This window comes from Diospyros lotus, chromosome 9 (assembly GCF_014633365.1).
Source record: "Diospyros lotus cultivar Yz01 chromosome 9, ASM1463336v1, whole genome shotgun sequence".
Lineage (NCBI taxonomy): Eukaryota > Viridiplantae > Streptophyta > Magnoliopsida > Ericales > Ebenaceae > Diospyros > Diospyros lotus.
In genome coordinates, this window is record NC_068346.1 from 26,262,087 (window position 1) to 26,281,109 (window position 19,023).

Below are 19,023 nucleotides of genomic sequence, written 5' to 3' on the forward strand. Positions count from 1 at the left end.
AAATGATATAAGGGTGCGTTTGATTGCAATGGTGGAATTTGGGTGGAAAGAAAATGAATTCCAAGGAATTGAATTCCGAAGAAAATGAATTTATGGAAATTGGAAGTTTAAGTTGTTTGATTGGTATAATTTTTTATCTGGAAAATGATGTTATTTTCCATCTTTTGGTGTTTAATTGGTAATATTTTCTATAGAATTTGATCATTTTCCTGACATTTCGTGTTTGATAGGTATTATTTTCTATGAAAAATGACATATTTTCCATGGAATTCAATGGTAAAAATGTATTGACAAACATTGAATCCCTACATAGACATACATATATACATAAATATATATATACACACACAGATACACATATATATACGCACACAGATACATATATATATCCAAACCAACTAAAATGTATACATCTCCGCATACACAGACATATATATACATAAATATATACACACACACAGAGATACACACATATATATATACGCACACATACATACATACATACATATATATATATATATGTATGCCCTCTCTCTCGCTGCCTCCCTGCTCACCCACACATAGATACACACACACACATATATATCTTGCTGCCTCGTTGCACACATATATACATATATATATATATATATGCCTTCTCTCTCACTGCCTCCCTGCTCACTCACCCGTCGCCGCTCACAGCTGCTGACCCACTCACTCGCTTGCCCTCTCTCTCTCTCTCTCGCTCCCTCGCCCTCCCTCTTGTCAAAACAGATTCTTACTAGAATTTTGGTGCTTCCATGGAAGTTGAAAGTTTGAAGATGGAGCACAGTGGGTTGTTGCTTCAATTGCCTGGAAAATCGGAGCTCCTCCCCCCCAAGGAATTTGGTTTCCTTGATTTGAAGGAAAAAGCTATCACATGACAAGAAATGAGTCCTTGGAAAAATTTGGCTGTCAAACACTACACAAATGGGAAATTGGGTGGAAAAAACCTCTTTTCCCAGGAAAAAAGTGGCTATCAAACGTGCCTTAAGATTTTTTTTCCCCATATTTAGCTTTGCTACAAACAAATTAAAATATGCTTCTCTATTAGATACAAGAGCAACAACAATCACAAACCTTAATCCCACTTGTGGGGTGGGGGGACGGTTGTATGAATTATAGATATCCAATTAGCTCTATCCAGGCTATTATATACTAGTTATGTCTTAGGGTTTCCCACTATGTTTTCTTCAGTCTTCCTCTCCCAGCTTTTGCTAAAAAGTTCGCCATTTCATCAACTTACCTTACAAGTGCAAATTGGTCTTCTTCTCCCATGTCTAAATTATCTTAATTGTGACTCCCTCATTTTATCTCCAAGAAGAGCTACACCAACCTTATTATGTATGATCTCATTTCCTATTTTGCCTTTTCTTGCATGACCTCACTACTATTGTAACATTCTCATTTCAACTGTACACTCATTTTGTACATGGTGTTCAACTACCCAATAGTTTGAGCCATATAACAAAGATGGTCTTTTATAACTGTTTGATAAAACTTCCTTTTTATCTTTAAAGGGATTTTATGATCCCATAAAATGTTGGACACACTTCTTGACTTTAACTATCTCACCTTGATTATATGAGTAACATTCTCCATTATCTCTCATTTTGAGCAATTGATCCCATATACCAAAATTGATAATTTTTTTAGAATAAATTGATCTCCAAGTTTCATAATAATATCATCCACACTTACATTTTTATTGAACGTACATTTCACACACTAATTTTGACCTACTTGGGTTAAAACTTTTGGATTCTTAGGCACTTTTTCCATACTCAAGTTTATTATTCATGACTTCTTTTGTCTCATCTATCAAGACTATAGCATTTGCTAATAATATACATGAATTTGTGGATTTCTTCTTGGATCTGTTTTCTAAGCTCATCTATAACAAGAGCAAAGAGGTTAGGGTTTAATGTAGATCCTTGATGTAATCCAATTCTAATTGGGGAAGCCTTAGTCTCTCCTCCAAAAACCCTAATACACATTTTACCCCTTTCTTCTCCAACACGTTCCACAAAATTTCTCAACCCACTCTATCATAGGCTTTTTCCAAGTCTATGAGTATTATATACGAATCATTTTGTTAATGTTTGGACCTTTCCATTAAGTGTCTCAATAGGTATATAGTTTCCATCATTGACCTATCGGGCATAAAACCAACTTGGTTTTTATATACCTTCTCTCTCTCCTTAACCTCTACTCAATTAAATCTCTCAACTCATTAGCTTAATCCTTTTATGATTTTCACAACTTTGAACCTCTTATTTATTCTTGTAAATAGGCCCTAAATTGCTATTTCTCCACTCGTCCATGAAGCGAGAGCTTCTATGAAGGAGATAGAAAGAAAATAAATGAAAAAGAGAAAAAGAGAGAGAACTGAAACTTTGCTGGAAATTATTTCTTGATTACCAAATCAGAAGAGCTATTGAGTATATATATGTGTATGTACTCAAATAACTTTGTTAGAGACAAAGCTGTACTTGACGAGTGTACGAAATGATTGGACAAACCCTAAATGACTAACAAACTGAGCCGATTGGATAGTAGCTAAAATCGATTGTATTGCAGCTTGTATTTCTTTTATACAGAACAAATAACACTACTTCTCTTTAACTTTCCCCCTCAATTTAGATTTTGGAACCTTTGCAAATCTGGATTCTTCTGTTTGTTGCACTAGAGTGTCATTCTTTGAATCATCCATCTGAGTAGTCAATTGTAGTTTATCTTGGACAACACATTTAGGGGACAATGTTAGACAAAGTCTGTTCCATAGAAGAAGGAACATATCTCTAGGCAGACCTTTGGTGAGAATATCAACTGTTTGATACTATGTGAGAATGTATCTGGTCTCTACCTCTCTATTTTCAACTTTCTTTCTGACAAAGCGAACATCAATTTCAATATGTTAGTGCGTGAGTGAAAGACAAGATTCTCAGTAATGTTTTTGGCTGCCATATTGCCACACCAGATTGTAGGAGTCTTAGAGAAGGAATAGAGACTTTATCCACAAAAAATTATTAACTCCTTGGCTAGAGCGCTCTATATTTAGCTTCCCCAACTGACCTTACAACCACTGACTGTTTCTTGGAACTCCAAATTAGGAGATTTTTACCAAGATATACTCGATTTAGTTGTGGATTTTTGTGTTACTCTACACCCAGCATGATCTACATCTATATAAACCTCAAGAGATAAATTAGAGGGAGGAGTGAACAATAGTCCTAATCCAACAGTCCCCTTCAAGTATTTAGACAATCTTTTACAGGCCAACCAATGTTGTTATTTAGAGAAAACAAAAACTCTCTTAGTTTATTTACCACAAAAGTAATGTCAGGTCAAGTGTTAGTCAAATATTGTAGTGAGCCAACAATAATTCTATATAAAGATGGATTTGAAAACATTTCGCCGTCATTTTGTCATAGGAGTTCCCAGATTAATTGGCGTAGAACATGGCTTGCAGTTGTGCATACTAGCCTTTTTTTAACAAATCAACAATATATTTGTATTGAGGTAGATACCTTTTCTGTGCCTATAAGCTTCAAAACCCAGAAAATAATTCATAGACCCTAGAGTTTTGAGAGCAAAATAAGTGTCCAAATCATGAATAAATGACTGAAGTGTCTTAGGAACCAATGATTAAGAATATCATCAACATACACAAGAATGAACAAACAGATTGCTGTTGTTTCTTAATAAAAAGAGAAGCATCAATAACTGCTCTCACAAATCCCCAATTTTGCAATGTTGTCCTAAGCTTTGTGTACCAAGCATGAGGGGCTTGTTTAATGCCATATAGAGACTTTTTTAGTTGACAGACATAGGTAGGATACTCTAAGCTAACAAAGCCTTTAGGTTGGGACATGTAGACTGTTTTTTGACAAATCTCCATTTAGAAAGGTATTGTTCACATCAACCTGTTGAATATCCCAAGAGTCACTGCTAAGGTAATAAGAACATGTATAGTAAGTGCCTTAACCATTGGACTGAAGGTTTCAGCGTAGTCTATACCAGGATTTTGATGGAACCCCTTAACCACTAACTGAGCTTTGAACTTCAAACTAACCCATCTGGTTTGTACTTGATACGAAACACCTATTTACAGCCAACCAAATTCATGTCAGGAGAGTAAGGAACAAGCTCCTATTAGTATTAGTGCCCTAATGCTAGATTTAGATGACATCTAGTATGTGTAAAGGGTACTAATGATGTAATCTTGTAAATTAATAAAAAGTCATATCTTCATTCATACTCTCCTCTTTATTCTATGAATGAGTCTCTAGATTTCTTGGAGAGATCTTATTCTTAAATTGTTAAGAATATGTGACAAAGTTTTTTAGTTTGGGATTTCTTAAAGATATTCCTGGTCCTTAGGTTTATCAGAAGGGGAATATGATTTATCAATCATGGATTGGCACATGGGCTATTACCATTAATTAACATGAGATGTTAATGATAATAGATGGTGAATCACATGCCATGTTGCATGAGATGCACATACTAGACAAGTGGGTAGGTTTCTACTGAATGTGACGTTTGTAATAGATTATATGACTGAGAGGATTAATGATCTATTATTGATTTTCGATTGTGTATCTGTCCTTTGACTAGTGGCGACAGAGTTGTCTTGTACACTAGTGTTGGGCATTTGTCGTTGAGTTGCGGAACCATCCGGTGTGAGAGATGGGGGATGCATGTGGCTTTCGTGCAGTGGTGTATGGAGGCAGATGCTTGTTGATCGAATCCATTATCCTCTAGCATGGGGGTGAACATCCTATGTGGTCTTAGTTAGTTGTGGTTAGAAAACTACTGACCACAGTACGCACGATAGGAAAGGAGTTTCCGATGTCGGAAGGAGTTTCGATGTGTCATCTCGATCACACCATACTAGATTTGGCATAGTTACCGAGTCTTATGAGTTTAATTAGTCTATGACTCTCACTTGGTTGGGATGTTAGTCAATAGAAGGATTATGATGCACAATAATTGATAGGCTTAATAGGTTCATTCGAAGTATAGACTTCATTGCCGTTAGGATCATCCTGAGTACTGGTTAGAGGATACTTAGGATCTTTTAGGATGTTTTGGAGAGATGAAGAGATCCTCTTAATAGATCGAAGCATTTGATCGGTGTCAAGGAGTTAACGTGTCTTGATTGTTATGTGGCTATGAACTTAGAAAGTCATACGCATATTGAGTAATGCATTGGATTAGTGAACCTTTGCTGTTAATGTGTTCTTCATCGTTAAGGTGCTAATGATGCTGGATTTTGTTAAGAGTTAACAAAAGGATCAACAAGTTTAGGGGACTGGTAAGAGTTAACGAGACATGTCGTTAAGAGTTAACGAGGGACTTGGTTCCATTAAAAGTTAGTGGAAAAGGTTATTAAGTGTTAATAGCCGGTCTTAGAGGCAATAAGTTGAGAGTAACTGTTGGAAGCTCAAACGGTCGACAGATTCATGAAACAACCTTGCTTTGGGTCACGGGATATTTGAGAATAAACAAGGGGTGATTTTTAGGAACTTGAACCTGTTGTTCTCTCCCTTGATTTGTTACATAATTCAGAGTAGGAGTAATTATAGTAACTGCCTCTGGACAAAAAAAGGAAGTATCCCAGCATTGCTCTACATTAGGGTTAGGAGTCCCCTTCTATAGAGGTGTGGGGGAATGAAAATATTGATTCTCGAGGAAAGAGACATCACACGAAACAAAATTTTCTAGTGTTAGGACAATAACACTTGTACTCTTGTTGTGTTGGAGAGTAGCCAACACACATTTTATAGACTTAGGTTCCAATTTGGAGTGAAATGGACAGTAATTATGCACAAACGCAGTACAACCAAATACCTTTGGTGATAGTGAATTAAGCATCCTAGTATGAAATGGGTAGCTAGCAAGGAAAGTGCTCAAGGGAGTCTTAAAATTTAGAACCTTGGTAGGAAGTCTATTGATAAGGTATGTAGCTGCAAGAATTGCCTCCCCAATAGGAATTAGGAACTGAGCTTATAAACATCAAGGATCGAGCAATTTCAAGGAGTTGGTGATTCTTTCTCTCAGCCACTCCACTCTGTTGTGGATTATACTCATTATAGGGACAAGTACTTTGATGAATAATCCCATGTTTACCCAAGTAGTTATTAAACTCATTTGAGAAGTATTCCCTACCATTATCCGATCGAAGGATATGGATTGAAGCTTGGAAAATGTTACACACCATTTGGTGGAATTATCTAAAAATTGCATGAACTTTAGATTTTTCCTTCATTAAGAAAATCTAACAGATCTTGGTATGATCATATATGAAAGTGAAACCAACGGGTGTTGGTTAGGTTAGGAATTTTTGATAGTCCCTGCACATCACTATGCACCAAATAAAATAGCTTGGAGGGTTGGTAAGAATGAATATGATGTGAGACATTAATTTGGTTAGCAAGTATACACTGCTCACATTGAAAAGAATCACTCCCTTTATTGATAAGCAAATGAGGATACAAAATTTTCAAATAACTGAAACTAGGATGACCTAATCGTTTGTGCTATAGTTGTATATCGAAATCTGAGACAGTAGAAAGAGAGAATTTGTTATGTAACCTAGATGAAGTGGGAGTGTAGCCTGATCCTTTGACATAATAAAGACCTTCCTTTCCCTCAGCATTGTCAATCATCTTTCTTGAAGTTAGGTCCTTGAAAACACATTGAGATGGAAGGAATGCCACCATACAATTCATATCCTTTGTTAGCTTATTGATGGACAATAGGTTACATTTCAAATTAGGCACATATAGAACAAATTTTAAATGCAGGTCTGCTATATAGACTGATCCTTCTCCTTTAGCATAGGACACTGTCCCATTAGCCATTGACACGGTTATAACTTGATTACACCTTTTATAAGTTGACAATATATGTAATGAATCGATCATATGATTTGAAGCTCCTATATCTACAATCCAAACATATGTAGACATATTTTTAGAGAATAAACACTGATGTGATGTACCTTGTTTGGCAAGTGACATAGTTGTTTTAGGAGATTCGGCTAAATTAGATGGTTTTGTAACCTTTGTCTGATTTAATACCTGCTATAGTAGTTCTAGTTGACCCATTGTTAGGGTTAGGTTAGTCGTTCCTCCTTCTTTAGATTCTACTACATAGGTTGCCTGAGTCATTTTCTTCTGATTCTTTGCTGTCCAATTTGCTAGTTTTCCATGAAGTTTTCAGCTAGTGTCTCTTGTATGATAGGGCTTATGACAGTGATCATACCACTATTTATCTCTTTGAGATTCTCCATGCAGCGGTGATGATTTTAGTTTAGAAGTAGCAAGGGCTGAGTTTTGAGTGTTATTCTCATTTGTAGAAGAAGAGTTCATCATTACCTTCTTGCGGCTTTCCTCCCTTCTTTCCTCTGCAAACGCCTCCTGGATTGATGGGAATGGTTTAGTTCCCAGTAGTCTTCCTCGAACCTCGTCTAGGTTAGAATTGAGGCCATGAAGGAATTCAAACACTCATTTTTTCTCCACCATTTTATTGTATTTGACTCCATCTTTAGTGCACTCATCTAATTTCGTAAAACAAGTCCATTTCCTACCATAACTCAGTCAAAATGTTATAGTACTTGGTGACCAAGTGATTATCTTGTTTGGTTGTCCGAATGGCTGACCGTATTTCAAAGCATTGAGTTGTATTCTCCATATCTGAATAGAGTGCTTGCATTGCCTCCCATACCTCCTTGGCTGTTTCATAGAAAAGATAGGTCCTGCCTATCTTTGGTTCCATAGAATTGATGAGCCAAGCCCTAACAATTGAGTTCTTGGCATCCTAGACATCATAGGTGGTAGCTTTTGTGTCTGGCATAGGAGTAGCATCGGTCAGGTATCCCACTTTTCCTTTCCTTTGATAACCAACAAAACTGATTGAGACCATTCACGAAAATTAGTCCCATTCAGCTTATGTTGGGTAATTTGTAGGGCATGGCTGTCTAGAGACATTGGAACAGCTGGAATTTGTGTGGTTTTGGTTTTGGGCTTCAGTTTTTTACCTGTCTTGGTAGTTAGCTGGAAATAGATAATAAGTTTTGAACAAATCAAACAACCTAAGTAGGAATACCTTAGGTAAAATTGGAGATGAACAAATAAAATGTTTCTTGTCTTGTATTGAGTTTAGAGGAAATATTTATACATGAGCAGGTCACGGTTTGCTCCTAAAATACAGGAATATGATACAAAATACAAATTTAAATATGGCACAACAGATAAGGTATGATTTAAACTTAAGTGACAGTTTTCATCCTATTTTATGGAACCCCGTTCTTTTATCTATATCTCATCTCCACTTTAACTTTTCATCTTTCTTTAATTTCAAAACCTTCTTATCATCTCATCTCCTTTTGGTACACCTCAATATATAATTTTTGTATCTTCTTCCTTCAACAAGTTTATGCCTGATGATTTTGTATTTTTGTTACTGTTTTTCTTTGTTGAGAAACCAGGACAATGCTGCTAGCTCATCAGGGAGCAATTTGAGATCGTCTTTCATAGGGATGGGATTCTCACCGTCAGTTGTTGACAAAGTGATTGAAGAAAAGGGTATGCAATGTTTTGCACAAAAATGAAAAAAAGAAAAGAAAAAGAAATTACTGTTATTTTTACTGATGAGTTTGATGTTGTTATCAGCAAAACAATTTTATGATTGTGCTTAATGGTATTGATAGAGTATTTACCTTTCAATTTAGGTGAAGCCGATGTCGATTTATTACTAGAGACTCTCCTTGCATACTCTGTGAGTGAACTTGGTTGTCTGGTATGATATTTGTTGTTTTTTTCATTGCTTTAAGGAAATGTAGGGAAAAGACTAATTGTCTTTTAGTTAATCTTTTTGTTTTCATAGTGAACCTTTTTCTAATTATTTTTATGATATTTATCTTTTTAACATGATTTATATGATCTGCTAATTGTTCAATTATTAATTGAGATAATGTCTTGCATATTTGCTACTAAAATTTTTATCCATATACTTAATTTTGATGTAAATATATGTTTGTTTGAACTTTGATTGAAAAAGTAATGCTCTAGTAATCTCTAAGAGATGTCTGTTTTTGTCTCCAACAAGTCCATTTTGTTGGAGAGTGTCAACACATGAGGATTCATGAATTATTCCTTGTTTTTGATAGAAGGAGATTAGAAAGTGTTTGAAAAACTCTTTCCCATTATTAGACCTACCCCTCCTAATATTTTGCCCAAACTAAGTTTTGATCATACTATGGAATATAGGAAAATTTTTGATCAAATCAGATTTTTATTTCATAAGATACAAAAATCTGACAATTATGATAAAAGATAGAAATATATGGAAGTCTAGAATTCATGTAGCCGACCTCATATAGTAGGATAAATGTTGGATATGTTGTTGTTGTTGTAAGATACAACCAAGTGGTACAGGTATAATTATCAATAAACAAAACAAACCACCTAGCACCAGTGATATTATGAATTTTAGATGGACCATAAACATTAGAGTGAATTAAAGAGAAGGGTTTAGATGATCTTATTGAACTTAAAGGGATAGATACACGATGATGCTTTGCAAACTCACATACATCACAATGTAAACTATTAATTGAAATGTTTTGAAAAAGTAAAGAAAACATAGTTCTAAGACGTTGAAATGAAGGATGACCAAGTCTCAAATGATGAAGCCGAATTTTGGACCTTTTTGAAGAGAGGGAGGTATTAGTAGGTGAGCATAGTAACAATTGATTCTGTCCATCTAAGTCACCTCTAGTCCCTTCAAGATAGTGTCACGCATTATGGTCTTGGCGCGACATCGACCGTTTATTGGCAAATTTAAACTGTCTTTCTAGTCATTTCCCTTATGTTATATTGTTATGTTTTATTTACTTTATGCATTGGTATTAGTTTGGATATTACAACTGTAAGGGGCAGGGTATTTTAAGGGGAGGTTCATGTGTAAAGAGGCCTGGGAAAAACACAAGAGAGTTGGTTATTGGGGGTGGGATTTGCTGTGGCAGCACCCATGTTAGAGGTTTAAATACCCCTACACTCAGCTTGTAACGATATTGAATATCAGAAGCGAATCCTATTTCTCTCTATTATCTCTCTCTCTCTCTCTCTCTTCTTCCTCCCTTTTATAATCTCTTTCTCTTATCTGCTTCTTCTTCTTCTTCTGAGATCTCCGACTGACCTATTGAATTAGAGAGCGGATTACATTGTTACATTTAGGTTTGTGACAAATTGGTATCAAAGCATCGGTCCTAGGCATAACAGTAGAAGCAGGGATGGCGGACGAAACTCGCATGAGGAATTTTGAAACGCAACTGCAACAAGTTAGCTCGATGATGACTGAGCTTCAGAATAGGATGGGCCAAATGGAAGTAGGAGAAGCCCAGAACTGAGAGGTGATCCGAGCTATGGATAGCAGGATGGAAGGTGCATTGGAAGGAATCGGACAAAGGTTGGAAGATATGGAGCAGAGGCTGGATGGATCAATGGCTAGGTTGCTAGATGACATGCAACAATTTATGGTAATATTCACACGACAAAACCAGGCAAGGATGGCTAAAAACTTTTCCCCTAGAGATAGAAATGAGCCTATATTACATAGAAATGGGGGAGATAGGAGTCGTGCCAATGTAGAAATAGAGGCTGACCCAGAAGAAACATTGGAAGGAGTGGTGGGTAACGATAGGAATGGTGCGCCTAATGGGCAGAACCTGGGGTTCACCATGCCCCGGATGGAGATTCCTATCTTCAAGGGGGTCAACCCTCGGTGGTGGATAAGGAAATGTGAGAAGGTATTTGGGTGGAACAATGTACCAATGAGGTAGCAAGTAACACTCGCTATAGCCTGCTTTAATGAGGCTGTCGATGCCTGGTTCTAGGGGTGTGTAAGTGTGCAAAACGAATTTACCTGGGATGAGTTTGTGACCAAACTATGTGAAAGATTTGGAGAAAGAAATAGGGTGGACACCATTGAGGAGTTCAATAAGCTAAGACAAACTGGAAGTGTAGAAGTGTACTTAAAGAGATTTGGGGATTTGAGGTCCTATATGACTCAATAAAACCCACACCTTACTGAAGCTTATTTTGTGTCAAGCTTCTTGAGTGGGCTTAGTGAGGGCATAAGGCCAATGGTAAAGATGATTAGGCCCAAAACAGTAGAACAAGCGGCTGAGAGTGCAAGGTTACAAGAAATGATTGTAGAAGCACTTATGAAAAAGCAGAGGCAACAACACAAGGGGTTAATGGTGGGACTAGCCAATGGGGGAGGCAAGTATGTTAACCGAGAAGTTGGTAAGAGTAGAGGAAGTACGAAACAGGGGACAGGGCCCAACACAGTGCCTTATGGGGAGCAATTAAGAGAGCAAAGAAGATTGGTTGGCCTCTGCTTTAGATATGGGGATAAGTACCATTTCGGGCATCAATGTAGAAGGCAAATTCTATTGTTGGAAGGGGAAGAGGAGGATGAAGTTGAGGGGTCAAAAGAGGAAGTAAAGGAGAGTGGTGAATCAGAAGAAGAGAACAACGGAGAAATTTCATTACATGCACTCGAGGGAGTGACTAACAACAAGATAATTAAGGTAGCAGGGAGTATGAAGAATCATAACTTGCTGATCCTAATAGATAGTGGAAGCACACATAGCTCCCTTGATGAAGGGACAACTAAGAGGCTAAAATGCCCACTCTAGGGAACTCAACCCCTAAGTGTGACAGTAGCAAATGGCAGTAGGGTGCTTAGCAAATCAGCATGCCACGGGTTTACGTGGGAGATGTAAGGAGAGAAATTCAAGGTAGATTTAAGGCTACTACAATTCGGGGGATGTGATGTGGTGTTGGGGATTAACTGGATGAAGGGGGTAAGCCCCATCAGTTTTGACTTCAATAGAATAGAGGTTTCCTTTGACAAGGGAGGAAGGAAAATGACACTGACTAGGGAAAGGGGAACGGGATCCTGCAAGATGATCTCAGGGAAGAAATTGCACAAAATGCTCAAGAACAAATGGTGTCAACTGTCCAAATTGGTCTCATTGGTGGCTGTGGAGGAAGGTTCACTTATGACAACGGAGGGAGGGCCTGAGAAAGAGTTGTAGGGGGAGGTGCACTTGACAATCACATCTCAACCCCAAAAGCCTGACCAGGTACATTCTCAACACCTAATTGATGAACTGTTGGATAATTACAAGGAGCTATTTATTGAACCCACAACCTTACCTCCTACCTGAACCTTGGATCACTCCATAAACCTGAAGCCTAATGCTAAACCCATCAACATCAGGTCCTATAGGTACTCCCCAACCTAGAAATCGAAATTGAAAAGATGGTGAAGGATATGTTGAACCAATCTTTCATAAGACATAGCCAAAGCCCTTTTGCCTCGCTAGTTCTCATAGTTAAAAAGGATGGATCTTGGCGTTTTTGTGTTGACTATCGCAAATTGAATGCATTGACCATTAAAGATAAATTCCCTATACCCTTCGTAGAGGACTTGATGGATGAACCACATGATGCCCATTTCTTTTCAAAACTTGACCTTAGGGCGGGCTACCATCAGATCAAAATGAAACGCAAAGATCTCCATAAAATCGCTTTTAGGACATACTACGACCATTTTGAATTTTTGGTGATGCCATTTGGGTTCACCAATGCCCCAGCTACATTTCAGTCCCTAATGAACCAAATTTTTGAGCCTTACCTATGGAAATTTGTCCTAGTGTTCTTTGATGACATCCTTGTATATAGCCCCACCTTGGACCAACATATATCTCACCTTAAAACCACCCTTGAGGTCCTTAGAGCTAACCAACTTTTCATTAAAAGGTCAAAATGTGCATTTGGACAGAATCAAGTGGAGTATTTAGGGCATTTAATTTCTAGGGCAGGGGTTAGCACTGACCCTAAAAAAGTGAAAGCCAAACCCACCACAGTGAGGGCCTTGAGAGGATTCCTTTGGCTAATGGGTTATTATTGTCGATTTGCCAAAGGATATGGGACCATAAGTAAACCTCTAACAGAACTCTTAAAGAAGGGGAGCTTTAGTTGGGGGCAGGAGGCCGAGGCAACCTTTGAAAAGTTAAAGAGCGCAGTGGGTAAGGTTCTAGTTTTGGGGCTACCCGACTTTAGCCAACCATTTGTGGTAGAAACAGATGCCTATTGGACTGGTATTGGGGCAGTATTGTCCCAGAAAGGAAGACCCTTAGCCTTTTTAAGCTAAGCTCTAAGTGGTAGACATATGGGCCTAAGTATATATGAGAAAGAATTCTTGGCGGTTTTGATGGCAGTGGATAAATGGTGTCATTACTTGGGAGGGGGGAAATTTATAATTAAGATGGATCATGAGAGTTTGAAATTTTTGTTGCAACAAAAATTCAACAAAAATTGCAAACTCAACTACAAAAGAAAGGGATGGCTAAATTAATGGGATTAGATTATTCAATACAATATCGGAATGGCAAGGAGAATGTGGCAGTAGATGCCCTCTCAAGGTGTCATGAGGATGGGAATTTGGCAGCCATTACCATGATAGTGCCGGAGTGGTGTAAGGAAGTGGTGGATAGTTATGAAAGGGATGAGCGGGTGCAAGAACTCATACAAGGACTAGTTGTGGGATCACAAGGAACTGGTGGTTATACTCTAAGAGAAGGGATGTTGCGACTGCATGGTAGAGTGGTCATTGGCAGAAGGGGGACCTTAGGAAAAAAATATTACAGTCATTGCATGAATCGCCCTTAGAGAGGCATTCAGGGGTCCAAAACACTTATTTAAGAGTGAGGTAGCTATTTCATTGGCTAAGATTGAAGACTGATGCGGAATTCGTATTATCTTGTGATACTTGCAAGAGGTGCAAGTATGAGAATGTTGCGTACCTTGGGCTGCTCTAGCTCTTACTAGTACAAGACCAAGCGTGGACTAGTGTTTCCATGGATTTCATTGAGGGATTGCCTAAGTTCGAAGGGAAGGATAGTGTGCTGGTTGTGGTGGATAGGTTCACTAAATTTGCACACTTTATAGGTTTGGCTCATCCCTATACGGCCCGAGAGGTTGCTAGAGCTTTCATGGACAGAATAGTGGCCTTGCACGGGGTGCTGGGGGTTATCATATCAAACAGGGACAAGATATTCACCAGCACCTTTTGGCAAGAATTGATGAGGTCAATGGGGATAAAACTCAACATGTTTACTGCTTACCACCCCCAAACGGATGGGAAAATGAAAAGAGTGAACCAGAGTTTGGAAACCTATCTTAGGTGTATATGTATTCTGCACCCTAACCAATGGCATAGACGGCTTGCATTAGCCCAATGGTGGTACAATTCTACTCACCATACCACCTTGAAAATGTCCCCATTTGAAGCCAATTACAGTTACAAACCTCTGATCTTACTAGCCATAGGAGGGCAGACTACAGCTGCCTCAGTGGAAGAATATTTGTAGCAAAGGAGGGTGGTAATTAGACAGCTTAAACAAGAATTGACCTCGGCCCAAAATAGAATGAAGCAATATGTGGACATGAGGAGAAGTGATAAAGAGCTGGAGGTTGGGGAGAATGTTTATTTATTTGAGGTTGAGGCAACTCCATTTGAAGCCCATTACTCAAGGATCGGTTACTAAGCTATCTCCCCGGTATTTTGGCCCGTTCCCTATCATAGCTAAGGTTGGAAAGGTAGCCTACCAGTTGCAACTCCCAGAAGGATCCTGAATGCATCCCATCTTCCATGTGTCTCTCCTAAAAAGGTCATTGGGCAAGGAACATGTCAATCCTGAGCTACCATCATTACCTAAGGAAAAGAAAAGGGTAGAAGAACCAGAAGCAATATTGGATTGGACGGTGATCCGTAACCATGGGGTTCCTCTCATTCAGGTACTTGTCAAGTGGCAGGACGAAGACAAGGGGAGCAGCACCTGGGAATATTTGCCAAGCCTCCTTCAATGGTTCCCAAGGGCAGCCAACCTCCTTATCATTTGTTAAGGACAAGAAATGTTTCAAGGGAGGGGCAATTGTGACACATTATGGTCTTGGTGCGAAATTGACCATTTATTGGCAAATTTAAACTGTCTTCCTAGTCATTTCCCTTATGTTATATTGTCATGTTTTATTTACTTTATGCATTGGTATTAGTTTGGATATTACAGCTTAAGGGGTAGGATATTTTAAGGGGAGGTTCACGTGTAAAGGGGCCTAGGGAAAAAGACAAAAGAGTTGGTTATTGGGGGTGGGATCTACTGTGGAAGCACCCATGCTAGAGGTTTATATACCCCTACACTCATCTTGTAACGGTATTGAATATCAGAAACGAATCCTATTTCTCTCTGTTATCTCTCTCTCTTCTTCCTCCCTTTTCTAATCTCTTTCTCTTATTTGCTTCTTCTTCTTCTTCTAAGATCTCTGACTGACCTGAATTAGAGAGCAGATTACATTGTCACATTTGGGTTTATGACATATAGTACAACCCCATTCCTTTCCTTAGCAAATCCAATCGTCTTCCCTGTGGTCTAATATTGAAAAACATAATGAGTATCAAAGAATTTGATTGTACAATTTAGATCTTTGGTGATTTTGCAGATGGAGAGAAGATTGGTTGACAATTTAGGCACGTATAGGACATTAGGTAAAGAAAGGGGGGGGGGGTAATTTTAATGCTGCCATGACCAGCAATTGGAATAGCCGATCCATTAGCCACAAAGATCTTTTGGTCTCCAAGGACATGCATATAATTGTCAAATTTATTAGGGTAGTGAGTCATATGATCAGTAGAACCAGAGTCTATGACCCATGATTGGGAATGAAAGATGTTGGAAGCTTTAGAGATATTAGAAATGAGACACTTACCCATGGTTGTCAAAATCTTGATTCAACTCTTACGATTTTACGTGTTAGGAACCTCTAAACGATTTAACGCCCATATAAAATCTAAATTGTAGTAGAATTGAAGTGAATCCTGATTTAACTCAGTAAAATCGGTAGAATCCCGAGTTGGACCACGATTTTACCGATTTTAACTTTCATGCACAAAAAGGTTTGAGAGAGAAAAAATTCAATCTCTAGCGAACATAATATTAATTTTGATTCGAGGGATGCCCTTTGCCTCTGTGAACCCTTCTCTCTCTCAAAACACTTTCGTTACAAACACAAACTGCCAACTAAGCCATCGTTGATTCACAAACGTGAATTGACGTTTCCATGCTCGCCTGCTTGGTGCCGCCGTTTCTATGTAACATGAATCGATTCATAGCTTCGATTGCTCGGTACTGCCGTCGATTCAACTTAATGGGGTATATAGCTTCGTTTGTTTCTTCTTTTTCAATTTCTTGGTTTGATTCGGTGATTCTTGTCCGCCACAACTTCATCTATTTCTTCTTCGCCTACCTTCATTAATTTGATTATTGTTGGTTTTTTTAATTTGAAAGTGAATTATTGTTGGTTTCCTTAAAAAATTGAATGTTTGTTGGAGCTTTTATTATAATTGTTGTTTGTAATGTAGAAGTTTACTAATGTGTGTTGTTTTTATTTATATTAGGTTATGACTCATATGACTTATGAGAATTTACATTATATGAACTAATATTCAAAATTTTCATTATAGATGGATGAATGATTATAAATGAACTTAATATTTAGAAATTCCATACTATTTAGTATTTTTGAAATTAATAGATGAAGCTATTTTGAAATAGGTAACATGTATTTCATTCATAATAAGGAATAAAGTTGAAATAATCATGTTATTAAGCAATGTTAATTCATTTTTTATAAAATTATGTCATTATAAACTTATATTTACATAGATTAAAGGGTATTTTTAATTGTTTTTATAATCTTACGATTTAAGTTTACAATTTGATTTTATGGACTCTTTTTTGATTTACCATAAAATCTCGATTTTAACAACCTTGCACTTACCATTCCGAGCAATGAACACGTACCAGAAGTCTTGGTGAGGGAGTTAAGCAAAACCTTTCAACCTTTCATTGTCCTTTTTCCTGAATGCTTCTCCACTGACAGCTAGTTCCTCTCGAGAAGTTTCCTCAGCAAAATTGGCTTGGTTTTGTTTTGTTCTTCCAATCCACCATTCCTAGCCAATACTTGAGCCTTCCCATGAATCTTGAAGCAGTTATCCCTTGTATGTTGAGGCTTTTTGCAGTAGGATCACCACAATGCATCTCTGTTGGGACTGTTTAGAGGAATCAGCCTTGTTCTGCCCGTCTTGGATTGTATGGCTTATTTCCTCCACCATCTGCACCTTTCTTGGACATCATGGCAGAACCTTCAATTGGTTGTGTGCCAAGCATAACAGTTCTTCTAGTTTCTTCTTCTCGAATGATGGAGAAAGCCTCACTAAGTGGTGGTAGCCAATCTATTCCCAGCACTTGCACTCTTACTTGATCATGTTCCATGTTTAGTCTTGCTAGAAATCCAAAAATCCTATCCCTTTTTCAAGAAATTCAAGTAGGGCTTTAGTTTCTTCAGCATTCTTCATCCTAAGATCTTGATAATGATCTATTTCAAGCCAAAGACCATTTAAATAGTTATAATATTTAGTAACAAAGAGAGAGCCTTGTACCACAAATGAAACTTTGGTTTTCAATTTGTAAATCATTGCAGCATCTTGCTTCATGGAGTATGTTTTTTGAAGCATCTCCCAAATATCTCGCACTATAGGAAGGAACTTGAGATTTCTACTAATATCTGGCTGCATTGAATTCCATATCCAGGACATGATCATCGCGTCCTCCTCATCCCATGCTTGGAACTTGGCTCGGACTGGTCCCCTTTAAGTGACTAATCTTTCCTTTTCCCTTCACGAGTGCCCTCACAATCTACTAACATTGCAGATAATTCTTCCCATTCAAGCATAAACAACATTAATGCTCTAAAGCTCTCCATGTGAGCCAGTCAATGGGGACTCAAGAACAGCTCCAGGATTGGATGTCACGTTCTCAAAAGTCTCAGACATCTTTTCATAGGATAACTAGAAAACAATGAGGGAGATTGAAGGGAACGAGAATGGAAATGAAGGCCAAATCAGCAGAGGTGATGGGATGAAGGCCAACATGGAATGGGAGGAAGAACAAAGGTCAACAATGAAGGCTCACAGGAAAACAACGAACAATTGTAAAAGGAAAGAAAGAAAAAGCAAGAAATCTCCTATTTTAGGAAATATTCCTAAAACAGGTAAGGAAATCAATTTTCGACATGTTTAGGAAAGGAGATATTTAGGAATAAATCCTAAAAAATTGTCATGACCCTAGGAGCAATAGAGGGGCAAAATTGTAATGGGGATATAAATAGTTAGAGGGTATTTTGGAATTTGTTAGAATTTCAGTTGTTATGCACATGGGTGCATGGTTGAGGCCAAACGGACTACACATGGGTGCAGGAGCAGTGGGCTATAAATAAGCCACTGTTGTAGGAAGAAAGCATGATTGAAATGATAAATGAAATTCTAATTCTCTCTACCATTCTCTCTCAATCTCCCTCCAATTTCCTGTCAAACCTTAGCGAATCTGACAATGAATTCCAGAGAATTTCGAGAATTCTCTAGAGTTAGGGAGATAGAATCACGAGAAAGAGAGGGAAGAGAGATCAGGGAGAAGAGAGAGAATTGATAAAGAATTTAGAATGATTTTGGTTCAAATTCAACATGCCTCAATGCAGTTTGTGCGGTCGCTTATATAGAGAGGATTCCGCATTTCTATTCCTGCCAAAGGGAGTTTTATTTACAATAGAGCCCTTTCTAGAATTAACTACTCAACTGGCTACTCGCGTGCATGTGACAACTCGCCACTTGCATGATTTATTCCCTTGCTTTTGGTTTATACCATGACAAACTCCCCCAGGCTTGAGACATTTCTTGTCCTCAAGAAATAGTGAGTAGGCTGGCTGCGTGTAGGAATTGCCTTAGTAGGTCAAGTAAGTATTCCCAAGGTCAAGTAAGTATACCCAAGTGTTGTTATCATGGGGAATATTGGACCATCTAACTAGC

At 38.0% G+C, this 19,023-nt stretch overlaps 1 protein-coding gene across 22 annotated transcripts in view; it reads left to right on the forward strand.

Annotated features, from left to right (window-relative positions):
- Positions 1–19,023, forward strand: part of LOC127809175 (probable inactive DNA (cytosine-5)-methyltransferase DRM3) — an 85,836-nt gene that overhangs the window by 6,937 nt on the left and 59,876 nt on the right. For 19 of the 22 annotated variants that reach the window (XM_052347907.1, XM_052347906.1, XM_052347925.1 and 16 more), the window contains 2 exons: positions 8,516–8,612; positions 8,759–8,826. In XM_052347907.1, the coding sequence (XP_052203867.1) occupies positions 8,516–8,612; positions 8,759–8,826 (165 nt within the window). Of the gene's footprint in view, positions 1–8,508; positions 8,613–8,758; positions 8,827–19,023 lie in introns of all 22 variants that reach the window. The other 3 variants (XM_052347924.1, XM_052347927.1, XM_052347929.1) reach the window with 2 other exon arrangements.